The following is a 24,595-nucleotide window of genomic DNA, read 5'->3' as shown; positions in this document are numbered from 1 at the left end:
TAGTCCTATTGTCAACTAAATTGCTCTGGGTCACTTAAAACTCAGGGTGTGTTAAAGACAGAAAGGAATGATAACTGTGCTTATTGCTTCCTTTTTACTTTTCAGTTTTGTTGGCTTTGGACCAGTTTAAAGCCCCTGCTATTGGTTCATCTTGAACCTTGCAAGTCATTACAAGCAGCCTATGGGTTCCGTCTTACCCATTAGCCAAGGCTGGTTTATTTTTAATCCAGCAAATGATCTGTAAATGGCTTGGAGATTTGCCTTGGTAGTGTTTAAAAGCTGCCTCTTAAAAAAAAAAAAAAAAAAAAAAAAAAAAAAACTTTTTTCTCAGTTCCCTTGGGTATTTCTGACCACCTTGCTCTTGTAAGACTCAGGTGGTACCTAGAAATGAAACGGGTGCAACGGAAGATCCTTTCAGACCCTTTCTTCTCGCCAGGTATCCCTTGTCACTAGGAAATGGCGGGCTTTGAGCTCCTGAAAATTCCAGGGGCTGGACAGCGACTCTGATGCACTGACTGAAAAGAGAAGATACTAGGGAGTTTGGGCTTTTTTTTCTTTGTTTGGATTATAATGTAGTTTTTTTTTTTAAATTTATTTATTTATTTGAGAGCGACAGACACAGGGAGAAGGACAGATAGAGGGAGAGAGAGAGAGAATGGGCGCGCCAGGGCTTCCGGCCTCTGTAAACGAACTCCAGATGCGTGCGCCCCCTTGTGCATCTGGATAACGTGGGACCTGGGGAACCGAGCCTCGAACCGGGGTCCTTAGGCTTCTCAGGCAAGCGCTGAACCGCTAAGCCATCTCTCCAGCCTTATACTGTAGTTGTTACTAGAGTAGATTTTCACTTCCTAAGCTTAACACTCAAAGGTCTGCTTTATCACACTCCTCTTTGTAATGCCCTTCTTAAATATTTTTATATTTGTTTGAGAGAGAAAAGTCAGAGAGAGAGTGTGTGAATATGGGGTTGTCAGAACCTTCTGCCACTGCAGATGAACTCCAGATACATGTGCCACTCTGTGCATCTGGCTTTATGTGGTTACTGGGGAATAGAACAGAGGCCATCAGGCTTTGCAAGACAGCACCTTTGACCACGGAGCCATCTCTCCAGCCCTTTTTAATTAGAGTGTAAAACCCCAAGAACATGAAACAACCAAATCTTTTATTAAACTTATTTTTCTAAGTATCATCATGCTCTCCTCATAACTAAGTATATTTGGTGGAGATAAAATAGATTTTTGGAAGGGTATATGTTAGGCCTTTGTGCTTGACACAGTACTCAGACTGTTCTTCCAGAAAGTGACTCTCATCTACAAACCTTGCTGTAACTGATCTCACCGTGTCTGTTGACTGTGGTCTTTACAACGCACATCAGTTGTTTAGTCCCACAGTGAGGCATCCAACCCCAATGAGAACAACCAGAGCTCTTTCTTCTGGTTTCCAAGCACAAGACCAAAACGGAGTAGGCTGTGATGAAATCTGCAAGGTCTGTGTTGGAGTGACACAGACGCCTCTGTGTCCCACCCAGTGGAGGGTACCAGGTGGTGACAGGAAACAGATGAAAGCAAAAGAGGGTGGAGGTGGAGGGTGGTCTGCACACCCCAACAACCCCTTTCCTTCTTGTCACCAGTGCTTCAGGGCTTCTCTAAGAGGGCTCCTCTGAGCCCTTTGTCTCTTCACTTGTCAATTGCAGTTAAGTTCCTGTGGCCAATATGGTCAGCATAGTGTCCATACCTGAAGAGGATTCCTCATGTGTTCCCTGGCACAGACAGCTCCAAGGGAAAATAAAACCGCAGACCCCAGATTGTATCCATGTTCTGGAGGGGGCTTCTAGTAATGAGCTCAGATTGCAGCAAATGGCACGCACAGACTGTTGTCTCTGCGTGTGTGCTTTAAGATTGGTATTCACCCTGTTATATTTCAACTTAGGAATGGCGCAAAGTTTTTCAGTGAGCAAATGGAACCAAGCATGAGCTCACATGCGGATGGTGAGAGGTGTGCACTTTGATGGGTAGGTTCGTTTTTTAAGACTTCAAAAATGAATTGATTACTTTTATTGGGTTGATATTAAAGGGAACACAACCATATTCCTCACTTAAATTTGGTGTTGGCTGGGTATTTTTAGTAAATGAGTTGTCAGCAGAAAGGGTTCATTAGACCCGTTGGGATGTCTGCCCATGAAGAACGAATCCCAAACCGTACTGACAGTTTCCTTCAGCCCACATGATGGAGCACCTCTGACAAGAGACATCTTGTACTCCCCATGTGAAGAGCGTGAAGAACAAAACAGTTTGATCTTCATTTGGTCAGGTTAATATTGACACAGCCTCGATGCCTCCGAAGTGTGTTCATTGCATTAGGACAGCAAGTGCTCTGGGGGCTTGCCCATAATTTCTGTAAGTCTGAAAGAAAAGGAGAGATTTATTTTTACAGAAGAAAAAAATAAAGCCAGTTGAATTCAGGATTATGGGTCAAAACCAACTGTATTAGTCAGTATTCTCTAGAGGAACAGAACTGTTTGAATAGTATTAAAAGGGGATTTATTGGCCAGGCATGGTGGCGCACGCCTTTAATCCCAGCACTCAGGAGGCAGAGGTAGGAGAATCACCGTGAGTTCGAGGCCACCCTGAGACTACATAGTTAATTCCAGGACAGCCTGAGCTAGTAAAACCCTACCTCAAAAAACCAAAAGAAAAGGGGGGGGGAGGGAGGATTTATTGGATTATCTTATAACAGTCCACCCATAGCAGCCTTCAGACTGGAGAATCCAAGAGGCTGGATGCCCCAGCAGTCCCAATCCAGCACCAAAGTCCTGGAAGCTTTCTAGAGAGCCACTGGTCTTCAGTCCACACTGGAAGACTAAGGAAACTTGGTTCTAATACCAAGGAAGAATAGCCAACAAGATAGATGCATGTGCAACTGAAGCCTTCAGCAGCACCAACAGCCAGGTGGGAGGAAGGTGCTTTTTTCTCCCAGAGCTTCTTTTCTTTCTTTCTTTCTTTTTTTTTTTTTTCTTTTTTTGGTTTTTCAAGGTAGGGTCTCACTCTGGCTCAGGCTGACCTGGAATTCACTATGTAGTCTCAGGGTGGCTTTGAACTCATGATGATCCTCCTACCTCTGCCTCCTGAGTGCTGGGATTAAAGGTGTGTGTCACCACGCCTGGCTTTCCCAGGACTTCTTTACATAAAGCCCCTTCTTGGAGGGGCCCCCACTCTGGAGGAAGAGCTCACTCTGGAAGAAAAACTTCCTTCTTTAGTGAATCCTTCTTGGACACAACATCAACGTCAACAACCCAACGAAGAACATGTCTGTGGATTTCTAATCTTTTCAAGTTCACAACAAAACTTAACCATCATATCAACCAATAGGGATTTTTTTTAAAGTCTGTAACATTACAAAAATAATTTCTGACTATTATTTTTATTTGGTATTTTGACTATTATCCAGAACCTATCATCTCAGAAATAAAACACACCTGGTGTGAGTTTTCCTCTACATGTGTGTCCTGACTTATTCATTTCCACAAAACATGCATGGATAAGAAAGGGCCCGAAATGAGAGCAACCATCTGGCTCTGCTTCCCAGTGCCTTTAAATTTGTACTGCAGTAAAAGGTTTGGACGATTGTTAGTCTGTCCTTAAAAAAAATATAAAAAGTCATACATGGTGGTGTATGCTTATAATCCCAACTCTTGGATTCAGCTAGCCAATGAGTTTGAAGCCAGCCTGGGCTACCTGAGAAAATATAAATTAGGATGAGCCAGCTAATGAGGTGACAACTCACTTCTCTTTAATTGGTTGTAAACTTGCCCTCATCTCCTTGAGTCTGTCAGAGACTTACTGAGGACCACTTTTCCACAGACTACTTTCTTCAAGTAACTGTTTCCAGGGGCACATCTCCCTAGGCAGCCTCAACACCTCTGGATGATGGAGACATCAAGGACAAGGCAGAACTTCAACTCCTATAATTCCAGGTTGGCCTAAAATCAGCCTAGCTCATTTTATAAAGTTCTCAGTCTAGAGCATTGAGGCAAATTATCACCCAACCAACTTCCCTTTCATCCTTAATGGTGTGGTTATGAGTACTTGTCCATGACATAAAATCAGGGTTGTTCAGTCCTCAGTTCGCACCTGCTTTCATCCTCTGGACTTCAATTCTTCAGCCTGGGTTAGGATCTCGCAGGAGTTTCTGCTGCTTCATAGACTTTGAGGTTTTCCTTGTATGGTTTACAATGTGCATGACCTAAATCGGGGCATCTGCAGGTTGCTAGCTTTAGCATAAAAGCCTTTCATAGCTGTGCTTTAATAAAAGGATTCTGAGCCCAGATGTGAGGTTGAGGTAAGACTATTCATGAGTCTGGGCCAGCCTGGCGCCACAGAGTGAGTTCTAGGTCAGCATAGTCTAGAACGAGACCTTACCTTAGAAAAATAACTGAACAAAAAGCAAGAGGATCCTGCTCTTGTAGGCACCTCCCTGTTAACATGCTCACTTTTTCAATGAACAAAACAAAACCAAAAAACAATAATTTTTAGTCTCTTTTGTCCCCTCCATACATCTGGCTTCCTTGTTTCCTGTGGATTTTTGAGATGAAGAGAAGTGATGTTGGGAGTACCTTTTGCTATAAGCTTTAAGTGGAAAGATGGGAGTCTTCCATTATTTATGTGTCTAAACTACCAAAGCAAAAAATTCTTGAGAATAATTCTGGACAGGCAGTGATGACACCAGGCTACTGCTTTCCTGTTTACACATTCATGACCAGCTTTTCAAAAGTACACACTGTGCAGGAATATCACAATATTCTTCATAAAAGTTCCTTTGGGCTTCCAATTTTAGGCTTCTACACATAATTAACAGTCCATAATTAACTTAATCCCACATTTATATTTGGTAGAGCAGGTGAGAAACTGGAAATTAGTCATAAAGCGGGGCAGGAGTAAAACAGTGTTGTTATCACAGTTGTCAAAAGCAAGGGTGGTGCTTGCTTGTGCACAATGACAAGGGAGTCACTGCGGGGAAAAAAAACACTAATTTTTCTTAAATTAAAAGCTGAAATAATCAGTAATATCTTCAGAGATGAACATTTTCCTCACTTCAGTATAACAAAGAAGCTAGAAATGGCCTCGGCAGTCAGCCTGACACGAGTTTGGAATCCCACGTCCATGCGGACGAGCTGTGAGAGATCCACAAGCCTCTGTGCACTGCAGCCAAACAGCATCATCACTGACTCCACAGGGCATCAGGAAGGTCAAGTGAGATGGTGCACAGCCCTTAGCCAGATGCTGAATGCAGAAACTATGCTCTCCTATGTTACCTGAGGAAGCTAACATTGATTCAAGTCAATAAAAATGATCGTCATAAATGAACAAGGCATATTGATATATGTGTGATACATTGATGTACATATTGTAATATTGTCATTTTTACAAAATGTTTTCACAAGAAGAACTTTAGTTATGAAACATAAAAATACCTACTTTCTGACTCTGTTTTCAAAATATGATATAGTTGAGGCCCAGTATATTTTTAACTTCTAAGAGAACTTAGTTACCTTCTAAAATTAAAATAAATAAATAAATAAATAAAAGAACAAGAGTATGAAAAAGGTATTTAGGAGAAGTATGGAAAATATCATTGCTTACCAATTAAAAATGTATGAAAAACAGAATAAATAAAATTGCTTAATTTATGCATTTCTGTCCTCATAAATCATTTTCCTGTCAAATTATCTGACTTTATTATTGCTGAATATTTCAAACATCATAATAGAATTTGGTAACATAAATCATAGAGCATTCAGTTTGAACATTTGTGTACATACCTCAGCATTTTCCTTATATCTTTTTTTTAAAAAAGCTCTCAGTCTGAAAATAAATCCATGCAGAGTATAAATGTCAAACTGTATTCTTAAATTTGAGTAACTCAGCAATATGTGGTACTCACTGTGCCTACAAGGTTGTTAAGGATCATCAAGTTCTGTTTCAAAGACACGCTGTTTTCCACAATGCAACTCTACATGCTTGTGTGCTAATCTTGCTAATAGTTTTTGTCTGCGAGCATTCTACCTATAAATAATAGATCCTTTCCCTATTTCCCACAAGAAGAAAACGAGGGCTGGAGAGATGGTTTAGCAGTTAAGGTGTTTGTCTGAAGACTAAGCGCCCAGGTTCCATTCCCTAGTACCTACGTAAGCCACATGTACAAGGTGGCACATGTGTCTGGAGTTTGTTTGCAGTGGCTAGAGGCCCTGATGCATCCACTTTCTCTCTCTCAAATAAATAAATAAACCGAATAAACTTTTTTAAAAACGAAGAAAAAGAATTCAGACATCACAAATCTGAGAGCAGCTCTTTCATTCACATTATATAATGATTTGTTTCATTTAATAAAGACCTTAGTCAATATATTGCATTTGTATTTTGCAAGAGCAACAACTGCTTTGGATTGTGTGTGAAATCCAGAGTGACAGACCTCAGTGGGATAAATTAGCATCAGTACTAAGATTCACTGATGGTCATTTGGCACTTGGAGGGAAAAGGGTGGCAACAATGAAGCTGGCATTATCCACTGTGGTTTAGTGGAAGGAAAATCAGCACACAATTCTCTTTGGTGCATTCCAGGCTGTTGTCTGTACTGTGACCGAGCCAGGAGCTAAGGATGAAGAGTCTGTTAATGAGGCTGTGCTGCCTCACCCAGAGGTTCTGTGTCTCACATGGCATCATGCTAAAATGTACATTGCTCATGGTTGACAGCGTGCAATTCCCTCCATCCTCCATGACATGTGGGCATCATTTAAATGACTTCATTCATGTGAAGTTTCACGTGTGCTCTAAAGGACATAAGGGAAAGAACCACCCTATAAATGGGAAGTTCCTGTAGTAGAATGTCAAAAAGTGTGTTCTATGATCAGAGTCATCCCATGGATCCTGAGAATGAACTGGTGATGGTTTAAGAACCAGAGAAAGAGAGAGCTAACATTTCTTATCTACTATCCTCAGGCCTTTCACTAGCCTCTCATGTCCGCTCTCACAGCAGGCCTAAGAGGTGGGCTTACCCTGTGAGGAAACAAAAGCTCAGAGGAGAAATTACCTCCCAGATCACCTAGCTAGTGAGGGAGAGAGCCAAGGTTAAGCTCGTGTCTGGATGACAGCAAAATGTTTACTAGAAAACCTTGGGGAGCTCCACAAAATAATGGAGAGATACAAAGACATTTTAGCTTAGCAACTTGGGTATTGGTAACAATTTCAATAACATCCTAATATTCATTGCATCTGATGTTTTTATAAAAATATTATTTGAGTATATATAGAAATTACATTCACTTTTTTTTTTGTTTTGTTTTTCGAGGTGAGCCACCACGCCCAGCTGACATTTGCTTTTATATTCTAGAAATTATCTTTCACTTAACACTTCTGCTAACTGTTCTTTAATAATATGACTTTTTTTTTTTTGATTTTTTGAGGTAGGGTCTCACTCTAGCCCAGGCTGACCTGTAATTCACTATGGAGTCTCAGGGTAGCCTAGAACTCATGGCAGTCCTCCTACCTCTGCCTCCCGAGTGCTGGGATTAAAGGCGTGCACCACCATGCCCAGCTATTATGAAATTTTTTTGTTTGCTTGTTTTGTTTTTGTTTTTCAAGGTTGGGTCTCACTCTAGCCCAGACTGACCTGAAATACACTATGTAGTATCAAGCTGCCTCAAACTCACAGCAATTTTCCTACCTCTGCCTCCTGAGTGCTGGAATTAAAGACATGCACCACCACACCCAGCTAATATATGACTTTAAAAGAAATTTTTGTTTTTGGCTTTTCGAGGTAGGGAATTGATCTAGCCTGGGCTGACCTGGAATTCACTGTGTAGTCTCTGGGTGGTCTCAAACTCATACCAATCCACCCACCTGTGCCTCCTGAGTGCTGGGATTAAAGGCATGCGCCACCATGCCTGACTAATAATATCACTTTTAATACAGCATAATGTTAATTTGTGTGACTGTTTTAGAATTTATTACAACATTTCTCAGTTGTTGGACAGATTTTGTTTCCAAGTATTAATTATTAAGACAATAATCCCATGAATAGTTTTGCTTAAAATATTGTGTTCATCTCGATTATTTCCTCAAATTCCATTTCTAAGACACATATGAGCATGTCATGTGGAAATATTTACCATGGATAGGAAAAAAGTAAAAACTTTATTACCCAATAATTTCTTTGATTAATGAGATATGATATTTACTAGACATTTGTATTTCGACTGTCAATTGTTTTGTGTTTTCCTATTAGTATGTCTACTTCTCATTGATTGGCTCAGATGCTTTCTCTCAAGAACATTAAATATCTCTCCTAACTAAGGAAAGTGATAATAAATAATAACAGTTGAATTGGGAAACTTAGTGAGTCACAAGTAGAAAAGTGCTATGATTTAATTCACATGTTTAAAGTTTTGTTAGTATATTTTAATTACACATAATAATATGTCTTAAGACATTTTCAAACATTTATATGATGTACTTTGATTACCTATTTTATTCACCTCCCATTTCCCATTCCCCTTGATCCACCTCTTTCCAACTCGTCCTCTTTCTCCCTTCATGTCTTCTTTTCCTGGTGATCCAGGGAGTTTATTTTCTTTTTTCTTTTTTCCAATGAGCTTTATTAAAGTTGCTTTCAGGAGCATGGGGATGTGGCTATCTTCAGGACCGTGGGCAACTTACCAGCAGCTAAATCACTAAAGAAAATGTCTCCTTCCCTAGCAACTACTAACTGCCTGAGAGAAGGGTGAGTCCTTGTCAAGGGGTCAACTCTCCAGCAGGTAATCAGGCTGCTGATAATTCAAGAGTGCCCTGTAAGCAGTGTTCTACAACACTCCTCTCCTTCCTCAGGTTCTTTCCACCCTTCTGTTATGTTCCCTGAGCCCTGGAGAGGGTGGCAGAGATATTCCAGTATTCTCAGTATTTTGACAGCTTGAGTCTCTCAAGTGACTATAGTTGATTCATACTTTTGAAACCTTTTATTTTAATATTTAATTTTACTTATATTTGAGAGAGAAAGAGGGAGAGAGAGAGAGAAGCAAATAGAGAGAATGGGCACACCAGGGCCTTTAGCAGCTGCAGACGAACTCCAGAAGCATGCACCACTTTGTGCATCTGGCTTATGTGGGACCTGGGGGATCAAACATGAGTCCTTTAGCTTTTTAGGTTAGTACCTTAATTACTAAGCCATCCATCTAGCCCTAAAAATCTCTCTCTTGATGCTATGTGAACTGATCACAAGGAAACAAGAGTTGCCCCTGGGAAGCTGCTATTCTAGCATTCAGATAAGAGATGATGGTGGGTGTGGCTAGGAGAATGGTGACAATGGAGAAAAACTTCAGAAGCATTTTGACTTTGACTTATACTGTGTTTTAAAGTCAAAATTGAGATGTCAAGATAGCTTAGTCGTTAAAGTGTTTGCCTGCAAAGCCAAAGGACCTAAGTTCAACTCCCCAGGACCCATGTAATCCAAATTGATAAGATGGTGCATGCATCTGGAAGTCGTTTGCAGTAACTGGAGACCCTTGTGTACCCATTCTCTCTCTCTCCCTCCCCTCCTCTCAAATAAATAAATAAAAATTTAAAAAATAAAGTCAAAGCCAATATATTTGCGAATGGGTTGTGTAAGACATGAAGGGAAAAGCTAGGCTTATACACGTAAAGAGTATGTGCTTGGGGAGGGGTGGCAAGTTAAAGGGGAAAAGGTCCTTTTATTTCCTAGCATCTTAGCTAATTAAGTGAGAAACATATATCTGTGCATATAATTTTAACTCAAGGTGGAAGAAACATTTTGCAGACATTTGAGTAGATTAACAAATCGTATTTGTATACATGTAACTAAAACAGTAATTTATCAGGTAGCAGGCAGATGGGGAGCATAAAATGCCAACCTGTGTGTGCAGTTGGGTTGTGTGATGATGAAGTGCTGTTTATTCAGGGCCAGCCTCGCTTGTCAGCAGCATAAGAGCCATGGCAGCACATGGCTCCCTGCATAGCTAGAAGACCATAATAAATTATCGCCTATGCAAACAGCACCAGCACAAAAGCAGAACAAACAGACGGTGCCTCCCAGATTCCTCTAGATTCTCACTCATTCCCTTGTTTGACTCTGTTGTAAATAAGCAATGCTTGACATTATCCTAAGGCCAGTAGGTTGGCTTGGACAAATTTATTAGGGCACATGGGTGTCACAATCCTTGTTTGGGGGTTACTTTTAGGTGTCAGTCAGTACTTTGTTTAAGTGTGCCAAAAGGATCCCCTTTCTTTGTTTGTTTTATCTATACTTCATTTGATCCTATGAATTTAGGATCACCTGGAGGAGGACTGAGGCTGTGTCACCCTGAGGACCTGGACTGTAAGAACCACTAAAGGACATGATGAAAATACACATTACTGGATCCAGTCTCCAGCTGCTACATAGCTGTCTCTGGCAAAGTGTGTAGAAATGCACACTCCAGAGGGAGGGTGGGGAGAGGACCTAGTGGATCAAATGCTCCCATCCAAACCTGAGGACCTGAATTTGGTCCCCACACCCCGTGTAAAAAGCCAGAGGCCATAATGGGCTTCTGTAATTCTCTCAAGCTTCTTTCTTTGTGTCTCTCCCTCCCTCTCAAATAAATAAATAAAAGTATTTTAAATAACAAAAAATAGAGGGGCTGGGGCGATGGCTTAGCAGGTAAGAATATTCGTTGCAAGCATGAGGGCCTGCCTGAGGGGGATAAGACTGCCTGAATTTGATTCCTTAGCACCCCACATGCCTACAACCCCAATCCTATGGGAAGCAGAGACCAGAGAATTACTGGGGCTTACAACATCCACAGCGCTGGCTTGAGGAAGACACTCCATCTCAAGGAAGGGTGCAGATGAGTGATAAGGGAGGACATCCTACGTTCTCCTCTGGCCTCCACTCACACACGAGCAACACATGTGCATCTTCATAGACGGGTGCATACACCGCACATGTACAGTACCACACACACTATGCACATGCAAAGAAAGAGTGAGAAAGGAAGAAAGGAAGAAAGTCACAGGTGACTTTTGTGATAAGGTTAGTTTGAGGAACTGGGAGCTGAGAGTGTGATTTATATTTTGTGGGAAAATATATCAACGGCCCAAGGCCTCCCTAAGGCAGAATCTTGCAGATTTCTAGGTGCCTGGAATGAACACAGCTTCATTAAGTCTGGGGTGTGAGTGGAGACTGCATATCAACAGGAGGCCTGGTCTTGACAGCGCCGCTGGACAGGATGACAGAGTCGCCTGCATCTTATCTAACACAGAAGAATCCAAACAGACTCTGATGTCACCAGTACTTTTGAATAGTCAGTGGTCCACAAAGCTGGCTTCTGATAATCTTGTGATAGACATGAGTCAAATCTGCCCTTTCTTGTTTGAGTGACACAGCCAGGAGGGTAATGATTAGTGTTATATGGAGTATTTATTTTTTCAAAATGTGTATCTTGGGGTTTCACATACATAATGAAAAAAATATTTAGAAAGTAAACTTGTGGGGCATCTCACCCCAAGTACTTCAGTTGCTTAAGAGAAGATGTGTCCTGCTTTCCTTCAGGATCAGATCTTGTTTATGATTCTGATTGGCAAACAGCTCAGCATTAGGTGTCATGATTAATTACCAGTGAACACTGAAAGTATTTTATCTATCAGATGCTCACTGTGTGTAAGAAGATTCAAAGTACATACGTTCTGAGTACTACTGTGGTGAACTGTTTTTCTAGACATATCTACTTGACTATTGTTATGATGTATGTCACTTGGACAACAAATTTAAAGCTGACAGTACATTTTGGGGACCATGTGTTTCCAAATGTTATTGTATGTGAGCTTCATACACTCTCTTACAAAGTCACTACACTAGACCTTTGGTATTTATCAGTAGTATAATCTGAGATGTTTGTGATTCTTGTGTGTGCTTCCTCATAACCTAAAAGATCCCTAACAACAATAGCTATCACAAAATATATATCAAAGCCTCCTCACATGGAACCCAGTGATCAGTGGTGTCTCCTCTCCCATCAGCCGACCCTAATGAACCTCACAGGTGGAGACTCAACTCAACCGAATCAGAGGGGCTATTGTTTTGTAGTCATTGTGGTGGCTCATAAGTCATGTCAACCACAAATACCAGACCCACAAGTCCCTGAAAGCAAGCATTAACATGAGCTTGAGAAAGTTGGCACTCATACACACCCATTCAGCTCTTCATAGGGGTGGTCTGAGCAGGGCAGCATGGCACTTGCATTTTCTTTGGTAAATGTTTCTGTACTTTCTTTTTTAAAGATTTAATTTATTATATATGTATATACATACATATGTATATATATATATACATATATATATATACACACACACATACATATACATATACATATATATATACATATATATATATATATATATATATATATATATATATATATATATGAAGAGATGGGGGGGGGAATGGGCATACCAGGGCCTCTAGCCACTACAAATGAATTCTAGATGCATGTGCCACCATGTGCATCTGGCTTATGTGGGACATGGAGAATCAAACCTGGGCCCTCAGGCTTCGCAGGCAAGCACATTATCCACTAAGCCACATCTCCAGCCCTAAATGTTTGTTTATTTATTTGAGAAAGGGAGTTAGTAAGGGTATATCAGAGCCTCTTGCCATTGCAAACAAACTCTAGGTGCATACACTACTTTGTGAATCTGGCTTTACATGGGTACTGGGAAATCAAACCCAGACAATCAGGTTTGCAAGCAAGCACCTTTGACCACTCAACTATCTCTCCTGCCTTCCTCCTATATTCTTTTAAATAAATTTTAGATGATTTATATACCCAGCACAATGTAAATGCAACTCAACTGCTGTGTTGTTTGAGGAATGAGGACAGAAAGTCCACGTATCCAAATGTGGGAATCCACAGGTGTGGAACCTATGGATCTGGTAGGTTTTACAGTCAAGTTTGTACTGCTGGCAGACAACACCAGACCAAGAGAAGCTTGTGGGGGGGGGGGAGTTTATTTTGGCTTGTAGACTTAAGGGGAAGCTCCATGATGACAGGGGAAATGATGGCATAAGAAGAAGGTGGGCATCATGGCCAACATCAGATGGACAATAGCAACAGAAAAGTGTGCCAAACACTGGCAAGAGAAAGCTGCCTATAACACCTATAAGGTTTCCCCCAACAGTACACTGCCTCCAGGCTTTAATTTCCAAATTATCATCAGTTGGGGACCTAGCATTCAGAACACCTAAGTCTATGGAGGACACCTGAACCAAACCACCACAGTAAGCTATGATATATACACATACATACGTATGTAAATGCTGTGACAGAGGATTGTGGCACAGGATGATTTGTGTATATGTCTCTTCAGTCATGTCACAAATATTTCTTGAGCAACTAGGTTAGTATTACACAGGGGCAGGACTGAAAGCTTTACTGAACATCTGAAGACAGATAATCAAGTAGACAAAATGGTCCTCGGGGAAGTTGATAAAGTTTGAACAGGCCAGCACACTTTTTTTCTCCCTAAGGCAGGGTCTCACTCTAACCCAGTCCTACCTGGAATTCACAGTATCGTCCCAGGCTGACCTTGAACTCACAGTGATTCTCCACCTCTGCCTCCTGAGTGCTGGGATTAAAGGCATTATTGGTGCACTGCCTATGAGAGATGTGAGCCAAGTGTCTGCATTCTGCAGTTATTCATTTCAGCACAGTTGCCTCATATAGTGAGTAGATCCAACAATATAGCTCATGCAAGATCCCTCTAGACTCCTACACTGCAATAAAGATTCCTCAGTCAGGGACTGTATATGTGACTGAGTTGGTAGAGAGTTTGCCTAGCATGTACATAGTCCTGGGTTCAATCCCCAGCACCACATAAAACTGGTTGTGGGGCTGGGGAGGTGGCTCATTTAAAGTACCAGGGAATTCCCCAGTACCCACATTAAGCCAGGAACACAGTGGCACATGCATCTGAAATTTATGTGCACTAGCAAGAGGCCCTAGTGCACCTGTATTCACTCATTCTTTCTCTCTCTCTCTCTTTCTCTTTCATATCACCCTCTATGCAGATAAATTAATTAATTAATTTTTAAAAACTGGTGTGGTGACACATACCTATAAGTGCATATGTGGTAGGTAGAGTCAGGAGGATCAGAAGTTCAAGGTCATCCTCAGCTACATAATGAGTTTGAAGCCAGCCTGAGCTCCATGAGACCCTGTCTCAAAAAAAAAAAAAAAAAAAAAAAAAAAACTTCAATTAATTCAGCTAAGTTCATCCTTAAGAATTTTGAGTTTAAACCATAGAAAAATGAATCATAAGCATTAAAAACAAAATTGGAATAAAGGAGACCAATAATGCTCACTTACTTTTCTAGTGACAGATTGTGATCATGGTCAATAGGCATGCATACATGAGTTTTACAAATGGTAAGAGGAATAAATATGCTATGTAAAGTGCTTGAATAAATATTTCAGAAAGTGTGTTTCTTGTCTAAAGTTTTAATGCTAACAAAGGCAAAGATAACTTCACTTAGTTTGGGAAACAAAAACAATCAATAACATTTATTTTAAGCCAGAACATGAACATTTCCATACTTTCTTAAAGCAAAGCATTTATTTCACTACTAATTTTACATATCTGCCCTGCTACTTCATAGGCCCAACTCCCTGCAGAGAGCAGGTTGACAGTAAAACTGCATGTTTTGTTTCAGAGCTGCCTGTTCCACAGCAACATCACCAGTGATCTGAAAGCGTTCACAGACAAGTTTGGGTTTGATGTCCTCATCTTGTTGGCAAACTGCATATCAGAGGAGCAGCAGCCAAGACGACAGGTCGCTGTGTACTCCCAGAACCTGGAGCTGTGCAGTCAGGTGAGCCTTCCTCTGACGCCAACGTGCTTCATGTCATCCTTACCCACCAAGTTTTTGGACATGACTGGTGGCTTACAAGAAGGTCCAAGAGATAGTGTCTTTGAGATTTGGCGTTTAGAAAATGTTGGGGTATATTGTGCATTGAGTTTTTGTAGAGCATCTGTATTAGTTCACTTGGTGTTGCTATGACAAACATACTTAAGATTTAGTACTATATAAAGAAAAAAAATATTAAGCTCACACATGTGGCAATTCAAGGTCATAGAACTGGCTTCTCCACTGCTGGGGTGAGGGCTGTCTGGTGGATAGAATCACAATAGTGGTTGTATGAGCAGAAAGGATCACATGGTGAGCCAAGAAGTAAAAGTGTGAGCTGAGACAGCCAAACTTGCTCTTTTACCACCCATTCTCATAAGAATTCATCTAGTCCATGAAACCTTCATTAATTTATTCTTAGGGTAGGACCTTTATGACCTAGGTCCTACCTCTGCCCAACTTTACGACCTTTCCACTCCTTCTGTTCAACTAGTCTCTCTTCCACTTTGATGTCTTTTTTTATGACCCCCCTTCAATCTTGCAGTGCGACAGCTTTATCCACTAAGCCATCTCCCCAGCCTCAGACCCTATCTTGTAAAGGTTCCACCACCTCTCCACCACACTGGGGGCCAGGCTTCCAGCACACAAAACCATAGTAAAGGCCCATCACTAGTCCTCTTCTATACTACATCCTAATGGTTTTCTTACACAAATGAGGTCTAGTCCTTTGGGGGACTGCTTTCTTCTGAGATTGCACCCCTGAAGATAACTAACAAGGGCTAATGACTTGAGGCTTTAATGAAAGTCTCTAGGAGTTGGGGCATCAGTTGGATTGTCTAGGTTGATAACTGAGTCTTTTAACCCAAGGCTTAGGAAATTAAGGGAAAAAAAGGAAAAATAAACATACAAAGTTAATCAAAATAGGCCACTAGATATACCAGACCAGTATGCTTAATAAGTCATATCATAACATACGTTATTGGTGAATATGAATCACATGATTACAGGATACTTAACCCTCATCTTTTCTCACTTGGCTACCCACAGGCAGCAAGAGACAAAGTTTCTCCTCTTTTCCATATCCCTTCTTTCTTTTTTAAAAACTTTTTAAAATATATTTTTATTGAGCCAGTTGTGGTGGCTCATGCCTTTAATCCCAGTACTTGGGAGGCAGAAGTAGTGGGATCACCATGGGTTCAAGGCCACCCTGAGAATACAGAGTGAATTCCAGGTCAGCCTGGGCTAGAGTGAGACCGTACCTCAGAAAACCAAAAGTGTGTGTGTGTGTGTGTGTGTGTGTGTGTGTGTGTGTTTATTTGAGATAGAGACAGAGAAAATGGATGTCCCAGGGCCTCTAGCCATTAGAAACAAACTGCATGTGTCACCATGTGCGTCTGGCTTATGTAGGTACTAGGGAATCGATCCTGGGTGCTTAGGCTTTACAGGCAAGTACCTTAGCCACTAAGCAATCTCTCCACCCTGCATCCTCCCTTTCTGTTGTCTACAAGCCCCATCTGGCTTCCTTTCTGCTTATGGTCTCTGGTCTATCTGGGCTTGCTCAAGTTCAGATAAGAACACCCTGACCTGCCACAGATGCTTTTGTATCCCTTCCTCTCATCCATGTAAACAATCAGTGACTTTGTCAGTGCTTCACCCTGCATTTGGCTTCAGAGGTATAGTCATTCCTCTCCTTGTCATTGTGACAGAAAACCTGGCAGAAGCAACTAAAAGGAGCAGAGAGGTTGATTGAGGCTCCCAGTTCAGGGATGCAGTCCATTGTGGTGAAGAAGGCTTGACATCTATGGCAGTGAGATCTTGGTGGATCAAGAAACAGAGACTCTGGGCCTAGAGAGATGGCTTAGCAGTTAAGGCATTTTGTGTGCCCTATACATAGACAGGCTATATCCCAGTTCTGGTCTTGCACTGCTGTCTGTCTGTCTGTCTGTCTGTCTTAATGTCCCTCTTCCTCCGAGGTGGCTTCATCTGTTAGAGATCTATGTGTGTGTTCCTGGAGCAGGAAAGAACGGAAGGGCCTGTGTGTAGTAGGGAGGCTCAGCCCCAGTAGCTCCTTGTTCTTACCTACTTTCTCCTTCACTTTTATGTTCCCTGTTGCTATGGTAGACCTGCCTGCCTGCCCTTCCCCTATTCCAAGTTTGGGCCATCAGTTCTTGTCAGCATCCAGATGTCTTGCAAACTTGAATCTCACACTTGCTGCAAAATGGTGTTACATTACCCCTAGGAGAGGAGATAGACAGTTTTAAATCTCTTTACCTATAAGAGCAAATGATGGCTGGAGAGCTGGCTTAGCAGTTAAGGTACTTGTCTGCAAAGCCTAAGGACCCAGGTTCAATTCTCTAGGTCCCATGTTAGCCAGATGTACATTTCCAGTGGCTGGAGGCCCTGGAGCACCCATTCTTTCCCTTTTTCTCATCCTCTGTCTCTAATAAAGAAATAAATAAATAATTTTTTAAAAGAAAGAGCAAATGAAGTTGAGCAGTTAACAAGTTAATTTCGAGTTAAATGAGAAGACAGTTTGACAGACTTGGAGAAGGGGTTGGTGAGAGATCAAGTGGGGATCAGATCTCTATTGTTTAAAATCTTTGTTTTAGACAGATAGACAGAGATTAAATTTATATTAAGAAAAATTAATGATGCTAAGAATATAGCTGATTATGTAGAATGTCTAGCATGCTTGAATCTCTGAGTGCAGCCCCAACCACTAAGTAAAACTAGCATGATGGTGCATGTCTATAATCCCATAACACAGAAGGTAGAAGTAGGAGGACTAGAGAAGTTCAAGGCCATTCTTAGCTACATAGCAAGTTCCAGGCCAGCCTGGGCTATGTGAGACCCTGTCTCAAAAAGAAAGACAAATTTCAAAATGCAGAAACTGCCTGCATGCTCAATGAACCTCTTGTGACTCCCCACAGATTTGCTGTGAGCTAGAAGAGTGTCAGAACCCTTGCCTGGAGCTAGAACCCTTCGAATGTGGCTGTGATGAGATCCTGGTCTACCAACAGGAGAACTCTTCCGTGACTTGTGATCAGGTGGTTCTCCTTGTCAAGGAAGTCATCAATAGAAGGTGTCCAGAGATGGTCTCCAACAGCCGGACATCCTCAACAGAAGCTGTAGCAGGCAGCGCACCCCTCTCTCAGGGCTCTTCTGGGATCATGGAGTTGTATGGCTCTGACATAGAGCCACAACCCAGCTCTGTGAATTTCATAGAAAATCCTCCAGACCTCAATGACTCTAATCAGGCCCAGGTGGATGTCAACATAGACCTTGTTAGCCCAGACAGTGGGTTGGCCACCATTAGGAGCAGCCGTTCATCCAAGGAGAGCTCAGTGTTCCTCAGTGATGACAGCCCAGTGGGTGAAGGTGCTGGGCCTCACCACAGTCTTCTCCCAGGATTTGACTCCTACAGTCCCATCCCTGAAGGGGTAGTTGCAGAGGAGCATACACTGTCTGGGGAGCACAGTGAACACTTCGACCTCTTCAACTTTGACCCAGCACCCATGGTTTCTGGACAGTCCCAACCATCTTCCCATTCTGCAGACTACTCCCCAACAGATGACTTCCCCAACAGTGACTGGTCAGAAGGACAGCTCCCTGCGGGGCCTAAACACCTTGAGATGGGCATCACCATGTCCAATTATTCCTCCAGTTCACTTCTGTCAGAGGCTAGCAAAGACAATCTTGTGGAGTTTGATGAAGAATTTGTCCAAAGACAAGAAAGTCTAGGAGATAATTCTGAAAGAAATTTGAGCCTGCCAGATTTTATGGCCAATGAATCTCCTCCTCCAGAAAGGCTAAAAAATATTGGGAAAAGAATCCCACCAACACCTATGAATAGCTTTGTAGAAAGCTCACCATCCACTGAAGAGCCAGCTGCACTCTATCCAGAAGATATGATCCAAAAAGCAATTGACACAGAGCACCTGGGACTACCACAGACCCGGACACGGTGCAGCAGCTGGTGGGGTGGCTTGGAAACTGACCCCAAAAACACTGTAGACACATGGAGCTCCAGTGAACAAGAATCTGTCTTCCAGAGCCCTGAATCATGGAAAGAGCAGAAGCCCATCCCAGGTGATAGAAGAGCCTCTGATTCTGTATTTCAACCAAAGGGTGTTGAATTTCCAAAGTCAAGTCTCTGGGAATTAGAATTTGGACAGGTTGAAGTGAGTAGCAAAGATACTCAGAATCGAAAGGAGGAAAGCTGCTCATTCCAGCAGCTGCCCGGTGAGAAACCATGTTTGCCAGATGTTCCTTCTCCTCAAGGAACAAACCACCTGATAGAAGATTTTTCTGCTTTGTGGCATTCCAGTCACTCCCCAACAGCAATGCCTGAGCCCTGGGGAAACCCTCCAGATAATAGTGAGCCCACGGTTGCAGTGTCCTTCCCCGCCTGGGGTGCATTCCATAAAGAAGATGATGGTGACCCTTTGAACACGACCTGGAATCTTCACCCAACAACTAGCGAGACACCTGCTATGCGGGAGCCAAATGAGTGGGCTATGGCAAAGAGCGGGCTTGCTCTCCCTGTGGCAGAAAGACTGGATGGCTCTCAGGGTGAGGTCAGTGAAGAAGCAGCTCTGGAAATCTGGGCCAAAAACTGCAATGACTCCAGGGACAGTATCCCTGCATGTGGAAATCCCCATTCTGGTATGGATCTAACACAGACCGCCTCTAAGCCACCACAGGAAGATGAGCATGGCATATTGGATCCTGAGCCAAGGGGGAAGGCATATGGAAAGGAAGATTCCTGGAAACTCTTTGAGGAAAATATTAAACAGGGAAGGCCAGAAGTTATCTCTCCTTGGGAAGATTCCTTCTTGTCATATAAGTGCTCTGACTACAGCACGTCCAACATAGGAGACGGTTCTGTGCCATCTCCCTTAGACACCAACTACTCCACCTCTGACTCCTACACGTCACCAACATGTGCTGGAGAGGACAAAGAGTCAGAAAACAAGCCATTTGTTAAACAGGAAGATTTTGAGGCAAAAGATGCTAACTCTACCGCTGAGCAGGCAGAAGTTCCCCCACCACCTCTGCAGCCGCCCAGAAATCGGATCAGTTCAGGTCCTGGGAACCTGGACATGTGGGTGTCACCTCTTGCAGATGACAGGATGGAAGAAAATGCCACACATGATCCGGACAAAGATTTACTCAAGACAGAGAATGCAGATGGTAAGAGTGTCTCCATGGAGGATGGCATAGGGGAAAGCAGCCCATCCAGCTACGATGATCCCTGCATGATGCAGTTGTACAATGAGGCCAACCGGCAGCTCACCCTTCTGCACAGCAGCACCAACTCACGGCAGACAGCCGCCGACAGTGTCGATGTATGGAACAGAGTGATCCTGGAGGACACACAGTCCACTGCAACAATCTCAGATATGGATAATGACTTGGACTGGGATGACTGTAGCGGGGGTGTGGCCATCACAGGTGATGGTCAAGCAGAAGGCTACGTTGCCGAAAGCATGGAACCAGAAACCCGGTTCTCTGTGAAACAGGTAGAACCATGGGGCACTGAGTATCAGGAAGCAAATCAGGGAGACTGGGAACAACCTGCATCTGCTGAACACAGCAGGGACACTGTTTCCAATGAATATCACACCCTCAATAAGAAAAGCGGGCAGTTAATTGCAAATGATATCTGGGATTCCATGATGCGAGATATAGACATATCACCACCCAGGTTACCAGGCTCACCATATATTATGGATTCACAACAAAGCAATTTGCCTCCTGAAAATTCCAGCCATTCAGTCAGTGCTAAGGATAGTCACATGTTTGAAGCCTCTGGAGTCACTGAGTCACCAGCACTTATACCTCATCCTGACAACCAAGACACATGGACAGGATCCCTGCCAGTTGACAGGGCACCCTTGGCAAACAGCTTTGAAAGTGCAGGACACACAGATCCATGGGTAGCTCAAAACTATGGGCAAAATGAGAGTGAGAATGAAGCCTGGGAAGCCTTGGACAGGAAGCACTTTGATAAGGAAGCAGTGATGGATGCTGGGGTGGATGGTGCTCCAGGGCTCTCTGGGAAAGACCCCAGAGACCAAGAACTCTCCTGTTCAGTTGCAGCTGAACGTCAAGAAATCTGCACTGAGTCAGGTGAAATCAGTTCTCTTTCAGTCACCTCCAGCCCTGAAACCGAGAAACGAGAGGAAGTTTCACAATTTGACAGGGGGTCTTACAATCCAGATTCCTGTTCTCTGCAAATAGAGGCATCCACGAGTAACATGCAAGCAGAAGAGGCCTATGAAGAGCCTCTTGTCCATCCTAGAAATTGGTGTGAAACTACTGAAACTGTGGGTATGATGAACCTAATAAAAAATGTACCTGTATCTGAAATGGAGCTTGAGAAGACTGAAGACTGTATCATTCTGGAGCCAGAAAGAGTAACTGAAAGGCCACCTCATGAATCCCCCCAAGGTACTGTTGTTTGGGATAGCCCTACAGACAGTGATGTGTGGGATAGTCATATAAGTTCGGAAGTAACCAAGAGTCTTAAAGTTCAGGACACCGACAATGGTTTTCCAGGAGCCCATTCGCCTGAAAGTCATGATAGCGATAGCATTTCTAGTGAGTGTACTCGTTCCAGTGCTTTGGGCCCTGAGAAAAAGAACTCTTCAGCTGCTTTGTCTTCCCGGAGCCATGCGCCCAGTGCTGAGCACCAGAAAGAGAACACAGGTGACACAAGTGAACAGGATCATCAAGAACTAGAGCCAACAGCCACGGAGGGCCAAACAAAAGTCATTGCTGATATGAAAGACTTAGGGAAAGACAGAAAGGATGAGTCTGATAAGAGCTTCTATCACAAGGGTCCTAAATTTTTAGAGATTTCAAATGATTCAATGCATGACGATTCCTTATCCTCGTCATCCAGTCCTGAAACAGACAAATATTCAGAATATTATGGTTTGTATCAGGAAGGCAACCTAACAATTAGCAATCAAGAGAAAAATGAATGTGATTTCCCCAAAATTGTGCAGCCAGAGGATACCACTGTGAGGTCCACAAGCTCGGGTTCTGATGATGACAGTGTAGGTGAAGAAGAGTCCACAAAGAAAGAGACTTCTTTGGCCACATGTCAGGTTGCTCAGAATGAACCCAGAGCTTGGGATTCGGTGGCTGAATCTAAGTTCTGGGCCACAGAAGATCCCAACTCTGAGCCTTCTGACAATGTAGGCAATTCAGACCCAGCAGAGAATGAGAGTAAGTCAAACCCATTCTGTGACAATCAACAAACCATCCATGATCCGTGGAACATCTCCCCATTCCTGGAGACTGAAATACAGGTCACCTACATGGAGAAAGAGACAAGCTCTGCAGAATCAGGGGGTAGAGGAGATAATATATGGCAAGTATCTTCCAAAACTGAACCAAACTCTAACTTGGAAATGCTTGGCTTCTCAGCTGAGAGCAGTGAGTGGTGGAATGCCACTCTACAGGAAGGGAGACCAACTGAAAGAACATTGGGAAAGGAATTGTCTGACTCAAAGGATGGGTTAGACACAAATCCTTCGGTATACCAGAATATGAGTCCCTGGGGAGTACACATTCAGGGCAGTAATGACTCTATAGAAGCACATAGTACTGATCTTTTCGACAATGAACATCAGTCACCCTTTCTGGAGAGTGATGAGGACAACTCTCATGAAAAGCTTTGGAACATTCAACCAAGGCAGCCAGACCCAGATGCCAATCAGTTTAGTCAGCTAGCAGCATTGGACCAAACTACTGAAAAAGAATGTGCACAGCAAACCTTCATGTCTTCTGGCAGGGATGTAATCCCTGCTGAAACTCCCACCCAGGAGCAGTGCCAGGATACCATGCTACCTGGCTGGGATCAGCCAGACCCAGCATTTACTCACACAGATGGAAACGGATGTGGTACAGATAACGCTTCAATCATTGAGTGCCAAGAAGCACATTGGTGGGAACAAGAGAAAGCATACATCAGGGAGATGGCACAATCAAGCCTCGCCACAGACAATCTTTCTGCTGTCACGACTCCCACACAACTGATAAATAAGCCAGGCTCTGAATGGGTTGGCTCCAGCCCCAGTGAGGACCCCCGGGAAACTTTTACTCCAGATATTTTACATGACAACTTCCAAGAGGGTGGACAACTGTCCTCAGCTTCACCTGACTTATGGATGGATGCCAAGCAACCCTTCACTTTAAAAGCTGATGGTGAGAATCCTGATATACTGACTCACTGTGACCATGACAACAGTCCCCAGACCTCCGACAACCCTGATGTATGTCATGATTCTGAAGCAAAGCAAGAGACAGAGCAGCACATAAGGAGTTCCCCAGGACCTGAAGTGGATTCCAGTGCACTTGATCTCACTGTGTCAAAGATGAACGAAGAACCCAGTCAGGAGCCTGGGCAGGAATCTGTCCCTCATAATTCAGAACTCTGTTCTGAAAATGTGATTCCACTGCCTCCAATCAGCAGTCAAGAAGGTGTAAATAGCTCCTCTCATCCTGCCTCTCAAAAAGGTTCTTTTGAGCCTCCTGAAGTGAATGGTGACAATACTGGTTTAAAAGCATCAGAAAATGGAACCAGCCCAGACACCACACCAATTTTGGAACCTGTTGAAAGAGCAATCCCAACACTCAGAAATGTAGAAACTACCATTTTTGTAACTCAGCAGGAGTTGACTGTGGAAGGAAACGACCCTTGGGTGTCAGCCAACTTTGTTCCCAAGAGTCAGACAGGAGCTAGAACCTTGCCTGACAGTGAGCAGCCTTTGGATCCTGAGAATCCTGCTGCAGTTATTGATGTCCTAGCCTCAGACATCTGCCTGGATGTAAGTGACGCTGCCTTGGACAACAGCTTCAGTGATGCCTCCGGCCTCAACACTTCTACGGGAACAATAGATGATATGAGTAGGTTAACATTATCAGAAGGCCACCTCGAAACACCACTTGATGGGGATGCAGCGAAGCAAGATATCTGTTCATCTGAAGCCTCCTGGGGTGATTTTGAATATGATGTAATGGGCCAGAATATCGATGAAGATCTAATGAAAGAGCCTGAACACTTCCACTATGGTGGTGACCTGTCCTTGGAGGAAGACTCTCGGAAGCAATCACTGGTGCCGTACACACCTCCCTTTGACTTGTCCTACCTCACAGAGCCGACCTGTGGTGCTGCTGAAACAGCCCAGAAAGCTGAGTCTCCAGAGGATGCATCCCTGGGGAGCGAAGCCGCAGCGGTGTTGCTCTCCGCCCTTCCTGATCAAAGTGAGGGAAGCCACGCGGAGACCGAGAGGAAATTCGCTGGGCACCAGCTGGTAGTTCTGCATGCTCATGAAGAGCTGGAGTCCCTTTCTTCACCCCTAGGAGGATCAGGTTCCAATGTTGAGTCCTCTTCATGCAATATTGACTGGGAAGTAGAAACGGACCATTCTGACTCGCCAGCAGGTGGAGACATGGGACCACCAAATGGTAAGCAACACTCCGCTCCCACTAGTTAATTAAACAAGTGCATTTGTAAAGCATTCTCATCCCATGTAGGAAGAAAAGACCTATATTTCTGATACATGTATAACCAATTTTCTGTGTAACTGTTATAAATTTAGTGCTTATATTATAAAACCACTCCGTGTGCATGAAAAAA

The 24,595-nt window shown here is 43.1% G+C and overlaps 1 protein-coding gene across 1 annotated transcript in view; it reads left to right on the top strand.

Annotated features, from left to right (window-relative positions):
* Prune2 (prune homolog 2 with BCH domain) overlaps positions 1 to 24,595 on the top strand; it is a 309,960-nt gene that overhangs the window by 187,195 nt on the left and 98,170 nt on the right. Inside the window, exons 7-8 of the mRNA XM_045146033.1 lie at positions 14,749 to 14,907; positions 17,874 to 24,423. Of these exons, the coding sequence (XP_045001968.1) occupies positions 14,749 to 14,907; positions 17,874 to 24,423 (6,709 nt within the window). The remainder of the gene's footprint in view (positions 1 to 14,748; positions 14,908 to 17,873; positions 24,424 to 24,595) is intronic.

Source organism: Jaculus jaculus, chromosome 1 (assembly GCF_020740685.1).
Source record: "Jaculus jaculus isolate mJacJac1 chromosome 1, mJacJac1.mat.Y.cur, whole genome shotgun sequence".
NCBI classification, from domain to species: Eukaryota; Metazoa; Chordata; class Mammalia; order Rodentia; family Dipodidae; genus Jaculus; species Jaculus jaculus.
This window is presented reverse-complemented; position numbering and strand designations above follow the sequence as displayed.